The 20,512-nt window shown below is 41.6% G+C and overlaps 1 protein-coding gene across 2 annotated transcripts; it reads right to left on the reverse strand.

The window, feature by feature from the left end:
* Nucleotides 1-17,761: 17,761 nt before the first annotated feature.
* Nucleotides 17,762-20,183, reverse strand: LOC113572836 (uncharacterized). Of its 2 annotated transcripts, none has more exons than XM_035530745.2 (4): nucleotides 20,072-20,183; nucleotides 19,296-19,419; nucleotides 19,010-19,139; nucleotides 17,762-18,556 (listed from the first exon to the last, which is right to left on the reverse strand). In XM_035530745.2, exons 2-4 carry the CDS (start codon nucleotides 19,396-19,398, stop codon nucleotides 18,358-18,360), a joined length of 432 nt encoding a protein of 143 aa, XP_035386638.1. In that variant the 5' UTR covers nucleotides 19,399-19,419; nucleotides 20,072-20,183; the 3' UTR covers nucleotides 17,762-18,357. The 2 variants fall into 2 exon arrangements, with proteins under 2 accessions (XP_035386638.1, XP_035386640.1); XM_035530747.2 differs by having other exon boundaries at nucleotides 19,296-19,416; nucleotides 20,072-20,173.
* Between the last annotated feature and the right edge of the window lie 329 nt (nucleotides 20,184-20,512).

Genomic DNA, 20,512 nt, shown 5'->3' on the forward strand with positions numbered 1-20,512 from the left:
ATCAATTCCATGGTCAGTAGTCATTCTCTATACAATTTTCACTGAAAGTGTGAATCTGGGGAAATCGGTTATTTTGACCAGTTAATGACATTTATGCAAATTGTGATGCAGTATTGCAGAGTTAATGATAAGAAGAGTTGTTTGACTTTGCCTATCCATTTCAGCATTTTTACAGTATTTTTGGGCCATATCCTGTATTTTACTATTGACAAATTGAATGTCATATTTTGTAGCATCGTGGTGGCAGAGATGGCAAACACGGGGCATCAGTGCTTTCCAGTACAGGTGTTTGTGCAGGTCTAGGGCAGTACACTGCGATCGCCTGCACTTTGTGTCAGCTATGGCGTAACAAGCAGAACAGACACCAGAACAGCGTCCCATGTAAACGTCAGGTTAATATCTCACGACAGTGTCGTAGCAGTTATCCTGCTGCTGAGTCACATGCGCTCTCTGTTTTGATACCTCCACCATGACCTCCAGTTTGCTATAAAAGTCAACAAGTTGGGTTTACTCATATGGTCTAAAGAGACCGATTGCTTTCATTTCCTCAAGGTTCTCTAACTCGCTGAAACAAGTCACACAAATAAGGCAGAGCAGGTCAAACGAGGCAGTCGGCTTATTGAAAGCATTAGTGCAACCTCACACTGTGCAAAATTGAAAGTGTTACCTTAATATCTACATTGCAGTTACATTGCCCTCAATGTAGATGTGCATGGTATATATTTATTTAACAGTGAGTTTGCTGTGAGGTGTGTCACTTACTATCACAGTGAAGATACTAATGTGAAGTATATAAAGGTGGTAAAAGGTAGTCAAAAGAAGAGAAACTTCCATTATCTCAGCATTACCAGAAGAGATGAAGAAGAATGCCAGCTGGCAAGTGGCCAACATCTATGGAGGAGAGCAAAAGAGAATAGAAAAGACAATGAGTATCACCTATGTCTGCTTGGCTCTATGGCAGCTAATGCGCTCTGGGAACAGCTTAAATGTACGTTTATGCATCTGACAAATACACTTATCAATAGCAAATTACAGGTTCTGTCGGGATCCAGAGGTAGCTGAATGTCGTGTTGAGAGTCCTGTCCAAGGACCCTGATTGGTAAGAGCATGGTACACTTGCCCAAATGGGAGATTGAATAGGGACGGCAACGTTGTTACCCACTACACTATACCATCCACCTTGTCTCCTCTCATAACCTCTGTGGAAGGGAAAGTGCTGACAGCTGGGTGTGTGTGTGTCTGTTTCTCTCTGGTAGTCCAAAGCTCGGAATAAATGCGGCCCTGGTGGGAGTCGCAGAGTGCCCGAAGAAGACACTCGCTCCACTGGTTGAGTCCGGCACTTGTCTGCCTTTTTTTTGTTTCCCTGATTGCTACAGTTTGCCTGATTGCTTACTTCATGTCGTTCCATTCGTCAAAAATGTTTTTGGATTGCTGCCATGTAGTGGATAAAGCAGTTGTGTCATATTATCAGCGTCTGCTCAGATGGACCAGGAACTCATTGCTCTCAGTAGAGAACAACCTTTATGAGACAGCATTTTAGAATAGTTAGCTTACAACTGTTTGTGTAAATATGTATTGGTTATGGTTAAGCATTTAAGCATATTGCATTTCTCGACTATTATTAATAGGCTGAATTAAGATGGACAGATGTGCTATTAAGTGTTTAATTATGCAGGTTAAATCATGTAATGTCAGTTTTCCAGCTAATTTGCTGTTAGTTTACTTTTTCATGCTGGGTTCAATGAGAGCAGTATCTGATATGTAACTGATTTGTGTACTTAATGTGTGTAAAATGTGTATAGCTAAAGAGTGTATTTGTATGGCTGATTTGTATGGCTAATGTGTCTAGCTGATGTGTGTCTCTGATATGTGTACATGATGTGTGTCTTTATTTGGAGACAAACATGGCTCATCCATATCAGCACGTGATATAAGATGTCGTGTAAGTAATTGAATGACAGTGATGATGCTTTAGCTGGTGCTTAAGCAACTCTCATGTAATTTAATTTCCCTTATTTTCCTTTCCTACAGTGTAGATGGTCTACAGGGAGCTTTTCTACAGCTCCATTTCCACCGACAACCTCGGCCACACACACACACACACACACACACACACACACACACACACACACACACACACACACACACACACATACACATACACACACATACACACACACACACACACACACACACACACACTCTCTCTCTCACATGTGTGCATGATGGCCTCTGCTCTTAGAGAACCAGCCAGGCCTCCACACTTTATGACCCTTCGTATCAGGCGCGGCATAAGAGAATGACCTGCCAGGGGCTCATATTTGTATCTGAAATAGGGGTTGGGGAGCAGCACGAACAAACATCCGTCAGCCCAGCGGACAGTCGGAGGAGAGCTGCTGTAAATCTCTTCCTCTTCTCCGGCCAGCCGAACAAGGCCCATTACAATACCGCCCGTTGATTGATGCAGCCAATCCGGGATTTTTTTAAAGTTTGGGGTGATGCATGGTGGTGAGGAAAAGATCTGTCCATCGTGCCTGGTCACCTTTATTATCATCTGCCACGATTTACCCCAAGATATTTGAACTGGAGAACTCTCTCCATTGATTCTGTATTAGTTTACGTGGTATGGGCGCAGGTGTGACTTGTGTCTACACGTGAATGGAACAAGTAAAAAAAAAAGCAAGCAGTTTTTTGTTTTAACTTAAACATGAGAACCCCTTTGAGGCCTTGTATGCACATAAATATTTCAAAACAAATTCACCTGGTTCATGTTTCATTATTTACTATTATTTGATCTCGGGCTGGGTCTACAGGTACCCCATTATTTTTATCATCTTGCAGTGTCTCCACTATGAAGAAAAAAACCTTCAGAAAGCTAACTGACATTTTCAAAGAGACAGATGTGCCAATTACTTTCAAATTTTACTTTGTAATGAAAGTGCCTGGGCTATCAATCCAAATCCCACCCTGGGATCATGTATTAAATCCCCCTCACCAGCTTTATGCCCTAGACTAGTGGCAGTTCGCTTTGACTTTCATTCGCTCCAGTAAGCCATGTTTTATTCATCCAACAGTAGTAGGAGAGTTGGAGTGAGATTGTGTTCACTTCCTTTACTGTTGCTGTGGCTTTCATGTGGGTTCTTTATTTCTAAGTTGTTCAACCCTGGTGGGATGATATTTTGTTAGTTGAACCCCTCTCTCGTTTCAAAAAGGCACACTAGTCAGTGACATGCAAGGCTGTCCCACTGGAATGTTCTCCACTTTCTGTTTTAAGGAGTGCTCCTTTGCCTTCACACAGTCGTTAATAAAGTCCTTCTTCTCATGCTAGCATCTTTCTCTCTTATCAATCCCAAATAAAGTCTCTCCTGGCCTGGACAAGACTTTCGAAACAGAAATCTTTATGACCCTTCCGATGCCTCACCCAGAATGCTGAGTGGTGTCTCTCTCCTGGCTTGGCAGAGAGTGGGACTGTAAAAGACTGATGGATGGTTGTTGGGTACACCCGGATGCACCTATCCGTCTCACATGTGAAGGAGAAAAGGCGTGCATCTCTGGCTGTCCCAGAGTGACCCGGCACGACTTGGAAGCATCACACACCAAAGCCAGGCTGAGAATCAATATTTAATCTTTAATGCGCATCTCCACAAACCCTCAATTCTAAAATTTGTATACAGTATATCATCTTCTCAAAGCGCTTTTGTTGTACTCTGGAGAAATCGGTATTTGATATACAAATCATTACACACTTTATTTAGTGTGTAATGTATAAAGGTATGAAGATATGGATGAAGGTATGAAGATAGAAGGACAGGCGTGGACGTGGCAGTAGGCCTGCTAAACAGGTAGAAAAGATCTGTGAATCCGAGACTCTGGCAGCAATGATTAACAGCATACTTAAGAAATCTAACTCATCTGCCACTAGAGGCTCGTAAGACCTGCTCAGACAATTTAATCCAACAGTGTATTTTGCCAGCAGCATTGCTGGACACGTAACCTTTTAGAGTCTTTTTCATCACTATATTGAGTTGAGCCTGCGAATACACCGTGGCACATCACCGTGGCAATGGAACACACTTCTGCATGTCTTTTTTATGCTGGAAGTTGATGGCTTGATCTTATGTGGGAACCTTATATCGCGCTGATACCAGGAGAAGAAACTTCCGGAAACTGTATGGAAAAAAAAGAACACATTTAAAGGCTGCAAGATGGGCTGATGAGAGAATCCCTGGGGGCTAAGGGATGGTGGTGAGTTCTTCAACTCTTCTCATCAGCACAACGCAGAACAGGCTGCCGCTGTACGATAACTCCACCTGTAATTGAGTGAGAGTCCCATGTGGATAGGCCAGACAAGTTTTTGACATGGCTCTTAGATTAGGGTCATTTTAGAGGGAGTCTATCAGGGTGTGACTCAGACACAGTTTTTTTTTCCTCACAAAAAAAGGAATGTAATTTTAAGGAAATCAATAATCTATTCGAATGCACTATGTCGTTAATTATTTTTAAGCTGGAGATGCCTTAGTGAGTGAGGACCTAAGAACATGTCACACTGGATGCTCAACTATCATGCTGCTAAAATATCTTATTAAAAGGTTTATGAAAGAAACTTATGAGATACTGACCCCAATTTCCCATAATCCATAAGGTTAAGGACAGGTCTTAATATGTTAGCTCAGTGTCTACATATTAGAAACTTCTAATTATAAAGTCTTTAGTAGAAGTTAAAAGAAACATTAAATAGCCACATTTGTATTTTGTATCTTGTCATTTCATTTTGGTCTTTTTCTCCCAGTGAGAATCGAGCCAATTACATTCTATTTGACAGTTTCATGAAATGGTCCCGTTATTGTGTTAAACTGATGAGTTGTCAATAGCTCTATGGAGGTCAGACCAGTACCCCTCCCTGTTCCACACACACACACACCCACAAACACACACCCATACACTTGACATTTTGGATTCTATATCAAAAGTATATTCACTGCATTTGTGACAGTTCTCCCTTGCCAGTGGCCTCCGCTTTGGTGGGTTATGTCTTTTGTGTGTTATGTCATTTGTGTGTTATGTCTTTGGTGTGAAATGTCTTTAGCGTGTTATGTCTTTGGTATGTAATGTTTGATGTATTATGTCTTTGGTGTGTTATGTCTTGGAATGTAATGTTTGGTGTAATATATATCTTTGGTGTGAAATGTCTTTGGTGTGTTATGTCGCTTGTGTGTTATGTCTTTGGTGTGAAATGTCTTTAGTGTGTTATGTCTTTGGTGTGTTATGTCTGGTATGTAATGTTTGGTGTATTATGTCTTTGGTGTGTTATGTCTTTGGTATGTAATGTTTGATGTATTATGTCTTTTGTGTGTTATGTCTTTGGTATGTAATGTTTGATGTATTATGTCTTTTGTGTGTTATGTCTTTGGTGTGTTATGTCTTTGGTATGTAATGTTTGATGTATTATGTCTTTTCTATGTTATGTCTTTGGTGTGTTATGTCTTTGGTATGTAATGTTTGGTGTATTATGTCTTTGGTGTGAAATGTCTTTCATGTGTTATGTCGTTTGTGTGTTATGTCTTTGGTGTGAAATGTCTTTAGTGTGTTATGTCTTTAGTGTGTTATGTCTTTGGTGTGTTATGTCTGGTATGTAATGTTTGCTGTATTATGTCTTTTGTGTGTTATGTCTTTGGTGTGTTATGTCTTTGGTATGTAATGTTTGATGTATTATATCTTTGGTGTGAAATGTCTTTGGTGTGTTATGTCTTTGGTATGTAATGTTTGGTGTATTATATCTTTGGTGTGAAATGTCTTTGGTGTGTTATGTCGTTTGTGTGTTATGTCTTTGGTGTGAAATGTCTTTAGTGTGTTATGTCTTTGGTGTGTTATGTCTGGTATGTAATGTTTGGTGTATTATGTCTTTGGTGTGTTATGTCTTTGGTATGTAATGTTTGATGTATTATGTCTTTTGTGTGTTATGTCTTTGGTGTGTTATGTCTTTGGTATGTAATGTTTGGTGTATTACGTCTTTTGTGTGTTATGTCTTTGGTGTGTTATGTCTTTTGTGTGTTATATCTTCAGTCTGTTATGTCTTTTGTTCCACATGTGTTCTGTTTTGGTTTTTGTGCCATGCTCTGCTGAGGTGGTGTGTGTTTCCACCTTATTTGCTGTGCCACCTGTGTGTCATTATGTCTTTATGTCTTTCCTTTAAAGCCAATTTCATTTTAACCACTGCATCAGCTATTGATGTTACTTTGGGTTTCTTTCCTTTTCGATTGTACATGGGTTTTCAGTTGCCCTTTGATCTATTCAAAGCCTTAGTTTGAAACTTGTGTTTGCTTTCCTTTTTTTGTATATTCTTTTTCCATGACAACATTAAACATGAAATCGCTTTAAATTCAGGCATTGAGAAATGGTCCTTAAAACAGTGTTTACATACTGGCAAACAAACTACAATAAAAACACTACAGAAATTTCAATGATATTTAATCAAGGTTACATTTGTTATATCAATCAAGTTGATTAAATTCTTGATTTAATCTTTAATGTGCTCATACTCAATCATGTGAGTCAGAAGACACAATCAAATCAACACAGAATGCCCTCTTTTACCCTGTCCTTTGTCTGTGTTTTTTCCATTGCTGCAAAACAGCTTGAATGTGACCCAGTCCATTTTCGGCCTTTTGGCATTCTAAATCAGTAAACTCACCTCCCTTTTCTTGTATTCTCCATACGCATTTCGCTTCTATTGTTGGGGCAGATGTCTAAATTTCAAGGACCTCTTTAGTTGCGAGAGGAGCATAGAATACTTACATTTATGATATTTAGCTGACACTTTTATCCAGAGCGACTTATTATGACTGAATACAACTTGAGCAATTGAGGGTTATGGTTATTGCTTAGGGGCACAACAGTGGCAAGTTGAAAGTGGTGGGGCTTGAACTGGCAACCTTCTGATTACTAGACAAGTACCTTAACCACTAAGGGATGCTTTTGAATTGACCTCAACTTTATCCTTGCAGTGGAACCATGGTGTTGCAGCTTTAATTAGATCTGCAGCCATTCCAGTTATTAATCTGCTCTGTACAGAATTTCTGTTCTTAAAGATTGTCTCTGGGATGCTCAAAAACTGTGAATTTGTTCAATATAACATTAGTGTTTGTGATTTAAAATTATGTGTATTTGAACTAAATTTTATAGTTTTATATTTAGCTTTAATCCTAAAAGTGTAGCATTACCATCCTCCAACCTCCATCAATGGTCAACCTCCAACCTCCACCAACCTCCATCAATGGTCAGTTTCTCAACAAAGGTGTCCTATTAGCTGGGTATGTTTTGGTGTCACACCACTCTCTACTCAGCAGTAACTTTCAAAACTCAAGCAACACTACTGTGCCTAACTCACTCAAACCACTGGAACACCTTCAGCCACACCAAAGTTGGACCTAAAAAAGTGACCAGCAGGTATGAGCATATGATACATGTTTGTAATAAAGTAGATGGCAGGTTCACTTCTACCTCCATGGTTGAGAGTCGAATCCCCCTGTCCCATGTGCCAGTGCTCTATTTTAAGCAAATGCAGAAATGTTCTTTGCTCCTACTGCTTTTCTCATGTTATTCCCAGGTTGGTGTTAGCAGTGACCCCTCCTTCCTCTGTCTTTGTCATCTGAGACTACTCTAACCTCTCACCATAGTTATATGAAATTAATTTTTTCATTGCAGATGAGGTTATTATTTTTGATGTCATGTAATATTGAGGCTCATGTCTTCTTTTCCTTTCTCTTTTGTTTTCGCTTCGGCGAGTGTGTGAACACTAATCCTCCCGTTCAATAAAGCGGCTGTGTTCTGGCACCATGTGCTGCTCTGCCGCTTAAGGGATTTGAGCCCCCTAAGTTACCTGAGCCTAGGCTGCTTCCCCTCCCACTCTAATCTCACACACATCTTTTCTTAACTGCCCTACATCTACAGCACTTTTAAAAAGGATGTTGTGCAAATCACAGTGGTTCCTGATTAAAGTCCTAGTCAGCTTGCCGGAGAGCTGGTGTCACAGGTCCTCCAGGCCCAGAGTAGGCTTACGGAAGCTGCAAACATGTGCACTGCACACTGTGTTTGCTGTTCATTTGCATTGCTGTTGCATGAAAAATCTCTTTTTTCAAGTTTTGCTTTGTCACAAACCGATAGGCCAGCTGCAATGATTTGTTCCTGGGACCGCTGTGGAAAGAGAAATCTGTTAAGCCAGTCTAGCGGTGCAGGAGGGTCCGCTGGTGCAATCCCAAATGAAGATCATATGGTAATGAGATTAAAGCTTTTGTATAAATTCTGTAACTAAGTTATGCAGAATAATGGCACTGACACAAGAAGTCATATTGGCCACTCTGCTAAAGGGCTGGCAGCCCTTTTAATGAATGGAGATCCTGCACCCAAATTTAATGCACTATGTATAACTAGTGGAATGAATACTTTGCATGCAAATAAGAGGACAGGTTTGTTCTGCTCTTCGTCTGCTTTTTTCACTTGTAATTGCTACGTGAAACTAAGCCTCGCTGACACATAAATGAAGCACACACACACACACCCCCCCTCCACTGCACATGTTCGACCCTGTGCAGACCACGGCAACTTATCAAGAGTCCAGCACATGTGCCCTCTTGGCTTAGAAGAGATCTAAAGCGAGGAACAGATGTTTGCACAGGCCGGGGCCGTCTGGGTGACGGGCCAGTTCAAAGCCTGTGGCGCGGCTCTTGCTCATCACCTCTGCCCATCGCCATGACATCCGACTTTCGGTTTTGCTCCAGGAGCTAAGGGGCTGTGAGCAGATGCCACAGAGCCAGAGAAAGCTGGACAGGGGCCCATTTTTTCAAACTTGTTAGAGTGAGAGTGAGCTCGGGCTGCCTTTAGCCCAATAACTGGGCAAAATGATATATAAAAAGAGGCATCCAGTTGTAGATGAGAGCTCTTCTGCTGAGAGCCTGGATAAACGGGGCCAGACTATCTGAGGGGGAGCTCAGCGCCATGAAATCTCTCCTGCTTGATTTGAAAGAGCTGCTGCAAAGATGGCTGACAGATTGTTCAATTTGCTTGTTTAGATATTTGGTGGATTTTACTTTGACTGTGCACTGCTTGAATTCCCCCTGTCATTCTGCACACAGATACAACTACTTCTTTCTTTATATATATATATATAGTGAGTTGAGGTTTGAACGACAGCAGCAATTCCTGTTGCTATGTTGCTTTGTTCTTAGTATTCAGGATAGCAGGACAACTTTGCTGTGCAATTTCCCTAACACAAGCCAGTCATGTTCAGATTACTCTCATAGCAGATAGAGGAACAGGTGACTCAGCTCTGACTATTGGCACTGAAACTTAATGAAACACTCACCTTGACTCTGGCAAAGCTGACATCAACACCTAGCGTGTGTCATTCAGGGGAGATTATATCGCAGAGAATGTAATTATGGACAAACACATATCTGTAGACGCACCGCACTCACACATGCATGCCTACACACACACACACACACACACACACACACACACACGCACATGCATGCACACACATGTATGCACACACATATGCGCATGCATACATACTCCTCTTAGGGTCCCCTCGGCAGGTAGCATCTGGTTGGTGGAGAGTTGCAGGTGGCAGAGTGTGACACCTACCACCTGGCAGCCTCCTGATGGATTCCACACACCATGGTCACCATGCCGGCTCTCAATATTAACCACCTGCTTGATTGACTCGGTTGGAGAGTGGCCATCCCAGAACCAGAGACCGGTCAGACTCCAGCAAGACAACCATCTTAAATTGTGGCACGGGAGCCTTGTAAAAAAACACACGAGGTTTCATTCGGAGCGTGCAGGAGCTATTCCGTACACTTGCCAGCTGTCGCCGATGGCAGCGCCAGATCCATAGAGCGAGAGTTAGGTGAGGTCATGGGGTCACAAGTGCTGCGCATAGGTGGAGCAGATGGCCCCGCAGGCTATGAAATGGAAGTGCGGATGAGCACACACCCATGGACCGGAATCTCCTCAGGAAGTGAGCCGGCCTCCTGTGTACCCTCATACCCCTGCTTCAAAAGCATGTGTTCTGGATAGAGTGGCTAGAGATGGTACAGCAGGGGTGGGGGGCTTGGGGGGTGATTGGGAGAAGGGGTCTACCACACCTAGTGTAGTGTTGCTCTGACTGTAATAAGTCAAGTTGTTGCAGTGCTTCAGTACATTACCACTCATGGTGCATGCTAACACTCATATAGGCCCAAAAGCATTTTCCCAGTGTTACAATGTTACTCTGCCCATACTCTGTACTTATGCATTTATTCTGCATAAATGGATACTCCAGTATTAATACATTGCCATTCAGTATATCACACTGTAATTAATGGTTTTAGTTATACTATAATTTGTAATTTGGAAGTGTAATTGGCAACCACCTTTATTAATCAAAAGGTCAAGTTATCTTTAATGTGATTTTACCTCAACTGGCTATGAACAAATTTAATCAGTTCAAGTTAAGGGGGCCCAAAGGGCCTGCCCGGACACAGTGTAATGGGAAGAGTAAGGCACCCAATCCCCATAACAATTACACGGAGTTAATGCATTAGGACTTTAGGTGATGGGCAGCTGCTTTGAATATTGTTAGAATGCATTTGCCAGTGCTGGCTGAGGCTTGGCATGCTTCCTGAAGGAACCAGTAGCCCTTTCTGAACACATTGTTCTTGCCATTTCACTCAGGCACAATTCCGAGAACTAAGAGTTTCCCTTGATTAAATCCCCCCATGCGCTTCCATGCCAGAGCTGAGTCCACATCCGCTGCCCCTACACTCTCACCAGTATTTAATTGGCCTTAGCCGCGGTGTACGTAAAGAGGCCAGAGGAGGGCGAAAAGGCGAAGCGGCCTGCTCCCAGGCTCCAGCTTCCCTACTGCGCCGCACAGCAGCTGGGGAATTTGGCAAGAAAGGGTGGAGGTGCTAAAACAGTCCTGAGTGGAGGTGGGAGGAGGTGGGTGACCTTCTCTCTGGCTTGTTGCAGAGGACTCTGCTCCACTTCCATGGCCGGAATGTGGGGGGCGGGGGAGGGGCACTGTCCTGCAGTGCTGGGCGTCTGCTCCACCACGAGGGGGTGCCCACTGATGGACCGGTGTCCTTCGGCAAGGGCAGGGCAGGAGTCCTTCACTGAGTCAGATGCTATTTTCAGCCTCCTCCAAGCCCTGCGGGGAATCACACGAGACCTGTTGATTGAGCTCCTTAAGCATCCCCATGGCAAACCGCAGAAAAAAAAAAATCTCTGAATTCTGTTTTATGTATTTCTATAAAAATCTAAAAATCCTTTCCTGTTGTACCATTAACATGCATTTAATGTTGGTTGTAGCCTGAGTATGAACAAAAAAAAAAATTCCTTTACCTACGTAAGATTTCCTGATATACTTAAATTCTTGATACCACTATCGCAAGTTTGCTATTTGATTTCGAAGCATGGGGATTACACCACATGACATGACTCTGCAGTTGTGTAGCTTGGGTTCATGGAGTCACATGTCTGACTCAGAATGAGCTCCCCTTAAACTCTAGGCTTAGAAGAGCGTCTCAGAGGAGTTTCTGAGCCTCCTGTTGTCACTGCTCAGGCTGCAAGTGCTTCCTCTCACGCAGTCTGCAGGCAACTGCATCTCGTTGTGATCCCCAGTTCCCAGAGAGCCTGCTGGCTTTGTGCCTGACAGCGTCTCATTCGCTCGCCCCCGGGTCCTGTCCACGGGACAACGGCTCTGCCGGGCTCCATGAGGCCGTTGCACAGGGATCGGCTGCCTATCCGGACGTGGGTGTGATTACGGCTGCTGCCAGCGCGTCCCCACAAATGGGAGGGTGGGTGCCTGACTCCATGGCAATAAAAACCACAGCAAGGAGCACAGTCAGGCATCCTCACAGTGACAGAACCATAAATCCCTGCCATCAGCCCGCACAGGGCGCCTTGGTGATGGGGTTCGATTGTGAGCTACTGCAATGGGTGTTATTTACATTTTTTTTCCTGGGATAAAGGTCAGAGGCAGAAGACCACTGCCAGAAGGGGGAGGATGAGGTAACAAAGAGTTGTGCTGGGCCTCGAGGTTCTGAGGTAGGGTTACAAGGTAGCTCAGGACCAACCTGTCTATAAACACCACTGGCTTCTAATGCATCACTTGATGTTTTATTTAATTAATTTACTTGTTCCATTTCATTTACTCTCTCTCTCTCTTACTCTCTCTTTCTCGTATGCAAGCCTTAGTAGGCAAGCTTTGAAGTGGTGTAAAACTCTGAAAAGTAAGATTGACAGAAACTAACTCTAAAAAACTTCGGCACCATTACAGATAACATCACCTCATCTCTCCTTTGGTGTGTTGTACAGCGAGGCTGATAAATCAAATTCACTATGGCCATGACTGACTCCCCATTATTGACATCCAGAATGGCATTTATTGATCTCAGCAGTATCCATACAACGGTTTGGTCAGGGGACCATAAGATTGTAAAGACCTAGCGGTGCCTTGCAACCTGCGTCAGTGTAATTACATTTCCATTACACTCAGCCTTTAGAAAGTGGGAAAATACAGATTGACTACTGCATTGTCATATTGCAAATCCAACATAAAAAGGAGCCCAGTCTTGATGTTTATGTCATTTTTATCTATAAATTTCTTTCTCTCCCCCAGTCTGCTAAGAACCAACAACTTTGATATTGTACCAATAAGGTGATTGATGACTGCATTTTGCACTGGCAGAAAAGGCACATTCAATCCCTCCCTCATGTCTACCCTTTTAAAGCTCATTACGAATACTAAAGAGTATGTAGAGAGTGAAATTTAGTAGTTCTGTAGCAGATTTATAGCAGATTCCCAAAACATCATTAATGTTTTCCTCTTGTGATCTTAATAATCAGATGTATGAGAATGCAGTTGATCATGCTTTTCTTCTCAGGAGCCAGCAGCCAAGAGCATCTTGCATAGGTTCAGTTTGTTTCCCTAAAACTCATTTCACGTGTGGCTAAAACAGCAAATGGAATTGGTCCACCATATAAAATGTGCCACCTCTTTTTATTCAATGGTGCTATCCAGAAACCTGATGGAATTTTAGCCCGCCCAGCCAACCCTTGTCATGGTGACCTAGCGCACCTGTCAATCATGACAGCTCATTTTAACTGCTGAAAGATCTCTGCGCCATCGTATAGAATGGTTCTCATGCATCAGCAGAAAAAATTCAGGACAGAGAGGGAGGAGAAAAAAAACAACTTTATTTCCAAAGTGGAGGAAGGTGGCTTGGTCGTATTTTTGATAATAGATCCGCCATCTCTCGTGGCAGACAAGTTTCCATCAGTGTGGAACGGAGTGCGGTGCGGTGCCGGAGTGACACGGTGGGTGCTGAGCCGCCTCCCTGCGCCTTGGGGGAGGCAATGTTCCCCGATGAGCCCGTGAAGGGGCGTCGGGAATACTGCGGAATGGTGGAGAGCAGGCTCTGCAGCCCACGGTTCTCGTGGCAGTATCCACGCCAGACAAAGTGTCCCTGGTTAAAAATGGTAAAGCGTGAGGCCAGATCTCTGGCCCTTCATCAGCGCTCATGTTGAGTTCGCAGGAGCGGCTGTACAGTAGACGGATGCCTTGGTGTGACCATGCTACTCTTACACAGCATGGCATGGACATCCTAGTTATTGGACGACTGGATTTGATGCACATTCAAAGTGCTGAAAGCTGGTGGATAAATGTCATGATGATTTTGAAGTGGCTATCAAACTGAAGAAAACAAAAAAAACTAGTATCTGATATTACATAAGCCAGTGTAAATGCACAGTACAATCACCAGTGCTGAATTAACCCTGAAAGCCTTGCTGGATGCCAGTGACCATTAACTCAGTATCGGTAGTTATGCAAGTGCTGTTAGTGCTTCGCATTGCCATGTGAGTAAGTAAGCATACATACACAGTGGAGGTGGGGTATTTTAAGCCCGGCATGCAGTGCCAAGACTCTGGCGATACTGTCCCACTTCCCTGACGAGAGCCTCCCTGCCAGCACTTCTCTGTCATCTGGCATTTCTTCAAGCTTTTTGTAAAGGTGTGTGTCACTTATGCTGAAATGTAAAGTCAAGAGGCTCAGAAGAAGAGAAAACTCAGTCAGAGTCTCACCAAGCCTGCCACCGTTTGAGACTGTCCTTGGCCGTGACCTGATGTAGTCATTTAAAACTCCAGATGGTGAAAGGTCCAGATAGTGAGTGCTAATAATCATTATATTTGTCATAGGAAAGGAGAGTCCTGCACACTGTATGCATGCTTAAACCACATGGATGTGGATAGGGAAGTCTCTCTCATGCTGCCTCTTGCCTTTGATATCAGAAGACCAGAGAGGGTCTACTAAGTGAGGCTGTTTCCCACCCATCTCAATCTCAGTTGTTTCTGTTAATGCACATGACACCTAACCTGCCATCCATCAGCATCATGTCAAATGGCGGTAATCTTTGGACAACACTGTACAGACATTCTTGAAATGGAGAGCTGTGATCAGTGGGACTGTCTACCTAATCTTTTTTCTATCTCCCTTTTATTTGATTAATCCCTGGCACAGCTGATTGAGACACAGTTTGGTTTGTGTGTGTGTGTGCGTGCGTGTGTGTGTGTGTGTGTGTGTGTGTGTGTGTGTGTGTGTGTGTGTGTGTGTGTGTATGTACCCTACTGTGTGCTGTAATCAAAAATTGTGGGTTAAACCCAATCCTCCTAGCCACAGAGGGGGCCGGTACACGATTTTGAAACTGCCAGCATTGTTTACTATGTTTATCTTTAAAGCACATGATTGGTCATGCTTTTCAAGCTACTGGAACATTTGGCTCCTGGAAAATAGGCCTTGTCAATTTGGAGAGAAACTTTCACTTTACTCTGTTTAGTAGGAGTTATATAATCATGCAGTTCCCTCTCTAAGGCATGATGCACCATCCTGTCTTTGACTACTATTGTATTCAGTCCAGCAGTTTTTCTGAACAATTTAATGGGCATCTGATATTCTGCTGAATATCTTCTAATAAACTTTATAACCCCCAGAGTTATATTTATGTATTCATATGTATGACATGCACATCCAGTTTAAATTATTTTTTAGTTGATCCAAAATATTGAAACAAAATCCAGTGTGAATGCAGAGTCTGTGAATAATTCATTGCTCCAAGTAGGTTTAATTGCTTTTTCTTAAAATTTGCTTACAAGTGATAGTACATGAGCAATTATATGGACGAGAGCTATCTTCTCAGCTAAATCAATTTGCATTAATCTCTTCCCCATTGGAATAAATCTATGCAAATTAATTACATTTTATTAAATGAATGTGCTTGAAATTACATAGCTCGTTAATAATAGATGAGCTCAATTTTAAATGTTGTGGATTAAATATTAGAATTCACTTTGTGCATGATATTACAACATAATCATAAACAGGTAATTATATAGTGAGATGAAAGTAGTGCCAGTTCACTTGAGTTATTTTGTTGCTCATGAAAATAAACCATTGATGCATACAATCTATTTACTTATCTGTGTTCTGAAGTGCAATATGTTTTTGCCTGCAGTCTTTTCTTCCTTCACATCTGATCAATGAAATGACGTCTCCTTTTAAAGCCTGTCCCAGATAGCCAAGAAGCGCCACTGAAACACAGTTTGAATGTACTGGACCAATGAATAATCCACATATCCAAATATTGAAATATACAGATTTTGGAGTCTACAAAATAATGCCCTACAGCCAAGTGGATTTATATTATTCAAATGTAATATTCCTGGTTTGAATTTTTTGTAGATCAAGGTCAATGTCAGTTTGTGATTTTACAGGCTTATCCTCCAAAATTAGTTCACATAATTCTTTAGATTGTATCTTGTTGGCGGCCTCGGCAGTTCTAAGACCTCCAATATCCTTAGATTAAATTCTTGGACTTCCGAAGGTTGTTAAATCTTCAATCAAGATGTGCACTTTTATCAAGACCCAGTCAAGACTCAATTAAAGATTGTCAATCTTTTTGTGCGATGTGTTTGCTCCGATTTATAGGGGTGACCCCAATGGGGACCAAGTAACGTTAGGACATCTATGAAAGAAACACTTACTCTGGCAGCAGGCAATGATAGATTATCTCATGTTAAAGTAATTATATGAGAAGTGTCTCTTGAAATAGGCTGTAACCCTGTCTGTGTTATGAGGCCAGGAGCTATGAGGAATGACTTATTTCTTAGTACTGAAGGTTATTTGTATCTGTTGGAAATTAAGTGACATTTAGTTCCTTGAAATTGTGAAGGATTGCCAGTATCCACTGGCCACGGGCAATGTTATTCCATTCATGGATTCAGCCCTGTAACAGTATGAGCATATCCTGAGGAATGTCAGATACTTTGCATGTCTGCAAGTGGACAATTGCATTTTCCTTTGTTTTTTCAATGGAACAAGTGGCATCTCTGTGGTGAGGGTTTCATGTTAATAATCATATGGTTATGGTTTTAATTCGTATCAGAGCTAGTCAGGTCCCTTTTTTTCTTTATCAAAAGTCACCATCTACTAGAGTACAGCCTGAGGCTAAGTTACAATAACACAAAACCCATTCAAGGTCTTTCTGGAGACTTGCTTTATATCTAACAATTGGCTAATAATGCTTGGGTCAAGCCATCCAATTTTCCAAAGAAGCCAGCAGACATGACAATGAATTCATTTTCAGTTAATTCTCACTTTTTAAATACCTCTACCTCAGTTGTACAGCTCAGCGTTGGCGTGGACCTGGATAGCTTATAGTCACCAACCAGAGCTCAACAGGAGCGAGGAGGGAACGACATCACTCCTTTCTCCATCCCACCCCCTCGCCATGATGCCACAGAGTAACAGAACATTTGGTTTCAGCACTCTGATCGAATTAAACAATGAGCAGAAACGTCTGTTTGTGTGAAGTGGTAGCAGGCATTGTTCACTGTCGTACTGCACTATTTGCTTATGGTTAAGCCTATTCATCTTGACAAGGGATTGCTTGGACAGACTGTTGGGCAGGTAACATTAATGTTTATGTCAAAGAAGAACCAAACATTTATTGACTGATAAAATGTAGAACTGCTGATTTTCTCCAAAGTCTCAAAACTGATCTGCTATGATGGGTTTCCTATGATTCATTTACCACTGAGAGCCATCTGCTGATGTTTACACGCATCATTCCTATACTAGGGAGAATACATCTGACCTGGATTTAAATCACCCCAGAAACAGATTCAGTTTAAAACAGTCTTGTAGGACCTTTCAATGTGGTATCAGATATCAGGTATCAGATATCAGATATCAGATGTGCTCCATGGACAAAGGATTTTTGTGACAATATGGCTCAGGACTGTCTGCCAGTTATCACAGGTTTTCTAATATCATGTAAAAGATAAGGATAAGTTTTTGGTGATGGTTTGGGATAATGCAATAGCCAACAAATCTATCAACTCAACATTGCACCTCTGGTTCAGGATGTGTTGGCCATGACCCTTGTTTATTTGGAACGGCTGTATTTCTTTGAAGCCATAAGTTTAGATTTCCCTCTGGTGGTTGAGGAGATGTGCTACACTTACTTCTGAGGCACAAATCTCAGTATATTGTGAAAGGACTCATACAAAGACTCTGCGAATGAAAATGAAAATCTTTCATAATGAGGCATAAAAATTCTACAAAAGGAAAGGCACTCTCATCTCTCCTATTTCATGCAGATAAATGTCTTTGACACATTTCTATTAGGTAAATGTCTATTTGCAAGATATCACTCACAAGTAAGGCATTAAAATGACAGAATTTATTTTTAGCTTATACAAGACTGCAGTTATGAGCCAAAGGAAAGAATCACAATATCATGCTTACTAAACAGATATAAATGTACAATAAGGTTCCAAATACATTTGCTCACATTAGAAATATGCTAGGTTAATTTGGGCATATAATATTCTTAGATTGCAATGCTTTTGTATGTAACCAAAAGTATATCCAAGAAATATATAATTCTTAACTTCTATAATTGCTGTCAGCTATAATCAGATGAGCTGATGTAGTACAAGTGTGCCAATTGAAATATAACCTACCTACAGCTATTAGGTAAATGACTTCATAATAGCTTTTAGCGCAGACTCCCACATTCCCTAATTGCTGTTTTCGCATGCTACCCGAACCACAGAAGGGGTACCTTAGTCAGCAAATTGTTTATTACTTGTTTCCCAGCAACATGCAGAAACAAGATGCTAAAAAGAGTAATAGGCTCTACAGGAAGAAAAGAAAACATATATATCATGGTATATTGGGGGGTGGAGGGTTGTTGTCTCTGGCTTTGGGGAGATTACTAGCTCTGTTGGGGAAGGTTGGAAAGTGCAAAGCTTTCATGAGCTAGGGTCTTTCTTCTTGATGATTCTCCTGCGCACCGGGGTGGTGGACATAGCACCTGTGGTTTTCTCTTTCTTCAGTTCATCAATGAAGGTCTCGATTGGCCCAAACTTCTCTGTGAGCTCGCCAAGGTGAGACTTCAGAGCATTGAACTCTTTGTACAAATCGTCCAAAGCTTCTGAAAGAGGCTGAATCCTGAATAGTGCATAACCGCCCCCCCCCCCCAACACACACACACACACACACACACACACACACACAGACATGCACACACAGATGGATGAGGGCGAATACAGGCGACGCCTGGATGTATCCACTAGTGGGTTTGTGATTGTTGGCAGTGTAGTCTGAGGAATAGGGTCATGACCAGAGGCCAAACCATAGGGAGCCAGGAAGTTGCTGATTGAATATGTAAGAGTCTGCACAATTTCCAGCTTTTTTTCCTAACATAATGAGATGGTCTGCTCTGAAATAAACCCAGGAACATGGGATCATGGTATTCCCGCATACCCCAAACTAGCAATTTACTGTCCCCGCTGTATTTCCTACACATGATTAACAAAGAATATTTATTCTCCACTTACTGATGAAACACTCGAATTGGAAACTTGAGCATCATCAGCTGAAGGAAAGCCCCTGTAACAGTACCTGGAGTAGTCAGGCAGCAACGACTGGTGGTCCTTCTGCAAGAGGCTCCTCATCTGGTTCAGGATATCAAACCTCCAGTCATCCAGAACCTGAGTCAAGTTGGCCACACCTCGCATGCTCACTTTCTCAGCTGGGGAACCAGAGTGGAAGCGCTTAACAACCCTCTGTTTTATTAGAAACTAAATAAACCATTCTGAGTACGAATGCATTGGAAGAGTACAAAAATAAAGGCATTAAATTGTTATGCTTCAGTGAATAATATCTAGTTTTTAGGAAATAAACTTACAACCATCTCGGTAATTCCATTCCTCTTTAGCAGGGCGTTTCTTCTGGCTGGACACGATGACCACAGTCAGAAGCAGAAGCAGCAAGCTCACCCTGAAGTCCATTTTGGCACTCTTTACCACCTCCTCAAACAACAAGCAAAGGAACCCAAATGTTTAGTGCCAGTGTCAGACATGTTTAGGCATTTCTCTCCTGCACTAAAATCATTCTGAACCTTTATCTTCACTCCCTATTTAATTTTTTTTTTTTTTTTACAAGAAAATGTTTTGTGTTTTATATACAGGGAGTAAGTGAGCAAATTTCAAAGGGAAAGTTATCTTTGTTGATATTTACTAAGGGAAATCAAAGTGCAAACATATAGACCCTAGTATTATAGCTTTGTTGCAGACATATACAGTTCCAATAAATATATTGACAGTATATTCTCATATAAGAGTTTTTTCTCAGAGGTGCTTCCTAACAGTTCAGAACTCTGCATGGTTTAAGAAATGTACCTAATCAGCTCAAGCAGTTTTCTAAGGAAATATTTCCTTTGTCATTCCTCAGTCTTCTAATGAAACATTTTAAGGAAAATAATTCTATGAACATTGAAATTGAAAAATTGAATTTTAAACAAATATAATGTACCCTGATATTTAGGGTATATTGAAAAGCATATCAACTTTGTGTTGAAAATATTAACTGTAACAAAGTGTATATACATAAATACTGAAATATATGAAAGTAACGTTCTTCAGGGACATATAACAGGAAATTGAAGATTTGAAATTTACAAACCTGTCAGATAGTAGGAAAATGAGCTCCTTAATGTGTCTCCAAGCACCTATGAAGTAGTAATGGCAAAACAGAGGCACTAACTGTGGTATTCAGTGCATGCTTCAAGGATCCCTGAATCTACAGCACACACCCTCCCATTTTTTCTCCCTCATCCAAACTATTTTAATGAATGCACACATAAACACACCGACCCACCCACCCACACTCACACACACACACACACACACACTTGCTTATAAGCAAATATAATCAAACCATTATAAATTAAACAACAGAATTAGGCCCCCAAGGTTAATAATTTTCTGGAAACAAATAAGTGAAAATGTAAACAACAGTGAAAATGTAAAGGTGTAATGAAATGACACCTTTACCTTATGTAACCTTAACCTTATATAAATAAGGCAAATAAGTTTATCTTTACTTATCAAATGTCATGATAAA

Source organism: Electrophorus electricus, chromosome 3, assembly GCF_041902795.1.
Source record: "Electrophorus electricus isolate QZ-2024a chromosome 3, ASM4190279v1, whole genome shotgun sequence".
In the NCBI taxonomy this organism is placed as follows: Eukaryota; Metazoa; Chordata; class Actinopteri; order Gymnotiformes; family Gymnotidae; genus Electrophorus; species Electrophorus electricus.

Coding starts and splice junctions, on each gene's coding strand:
- LOC113572836 (XM_035530745.2), bottom strand. CDS start 19,398: ATGGACTTCAGGGTGAGCTTGCTGCTTCTGCTTCTGACTGTGGTCATC. Junction 19,140..19,295: donor ATGGAATTACCGAGATGGTT/GTAAGTTTATTT, acceptor CTGGTTCCCCAG/CTGAGAAAGTGAGCATGCGA. Junction 18,557..19,009: donor TTGCTGCCTGACTACTCCAG/GTACTGTTACAG, acceptor TGCACTATTCAG/GATTCAGCCTCTTTCAGAAG.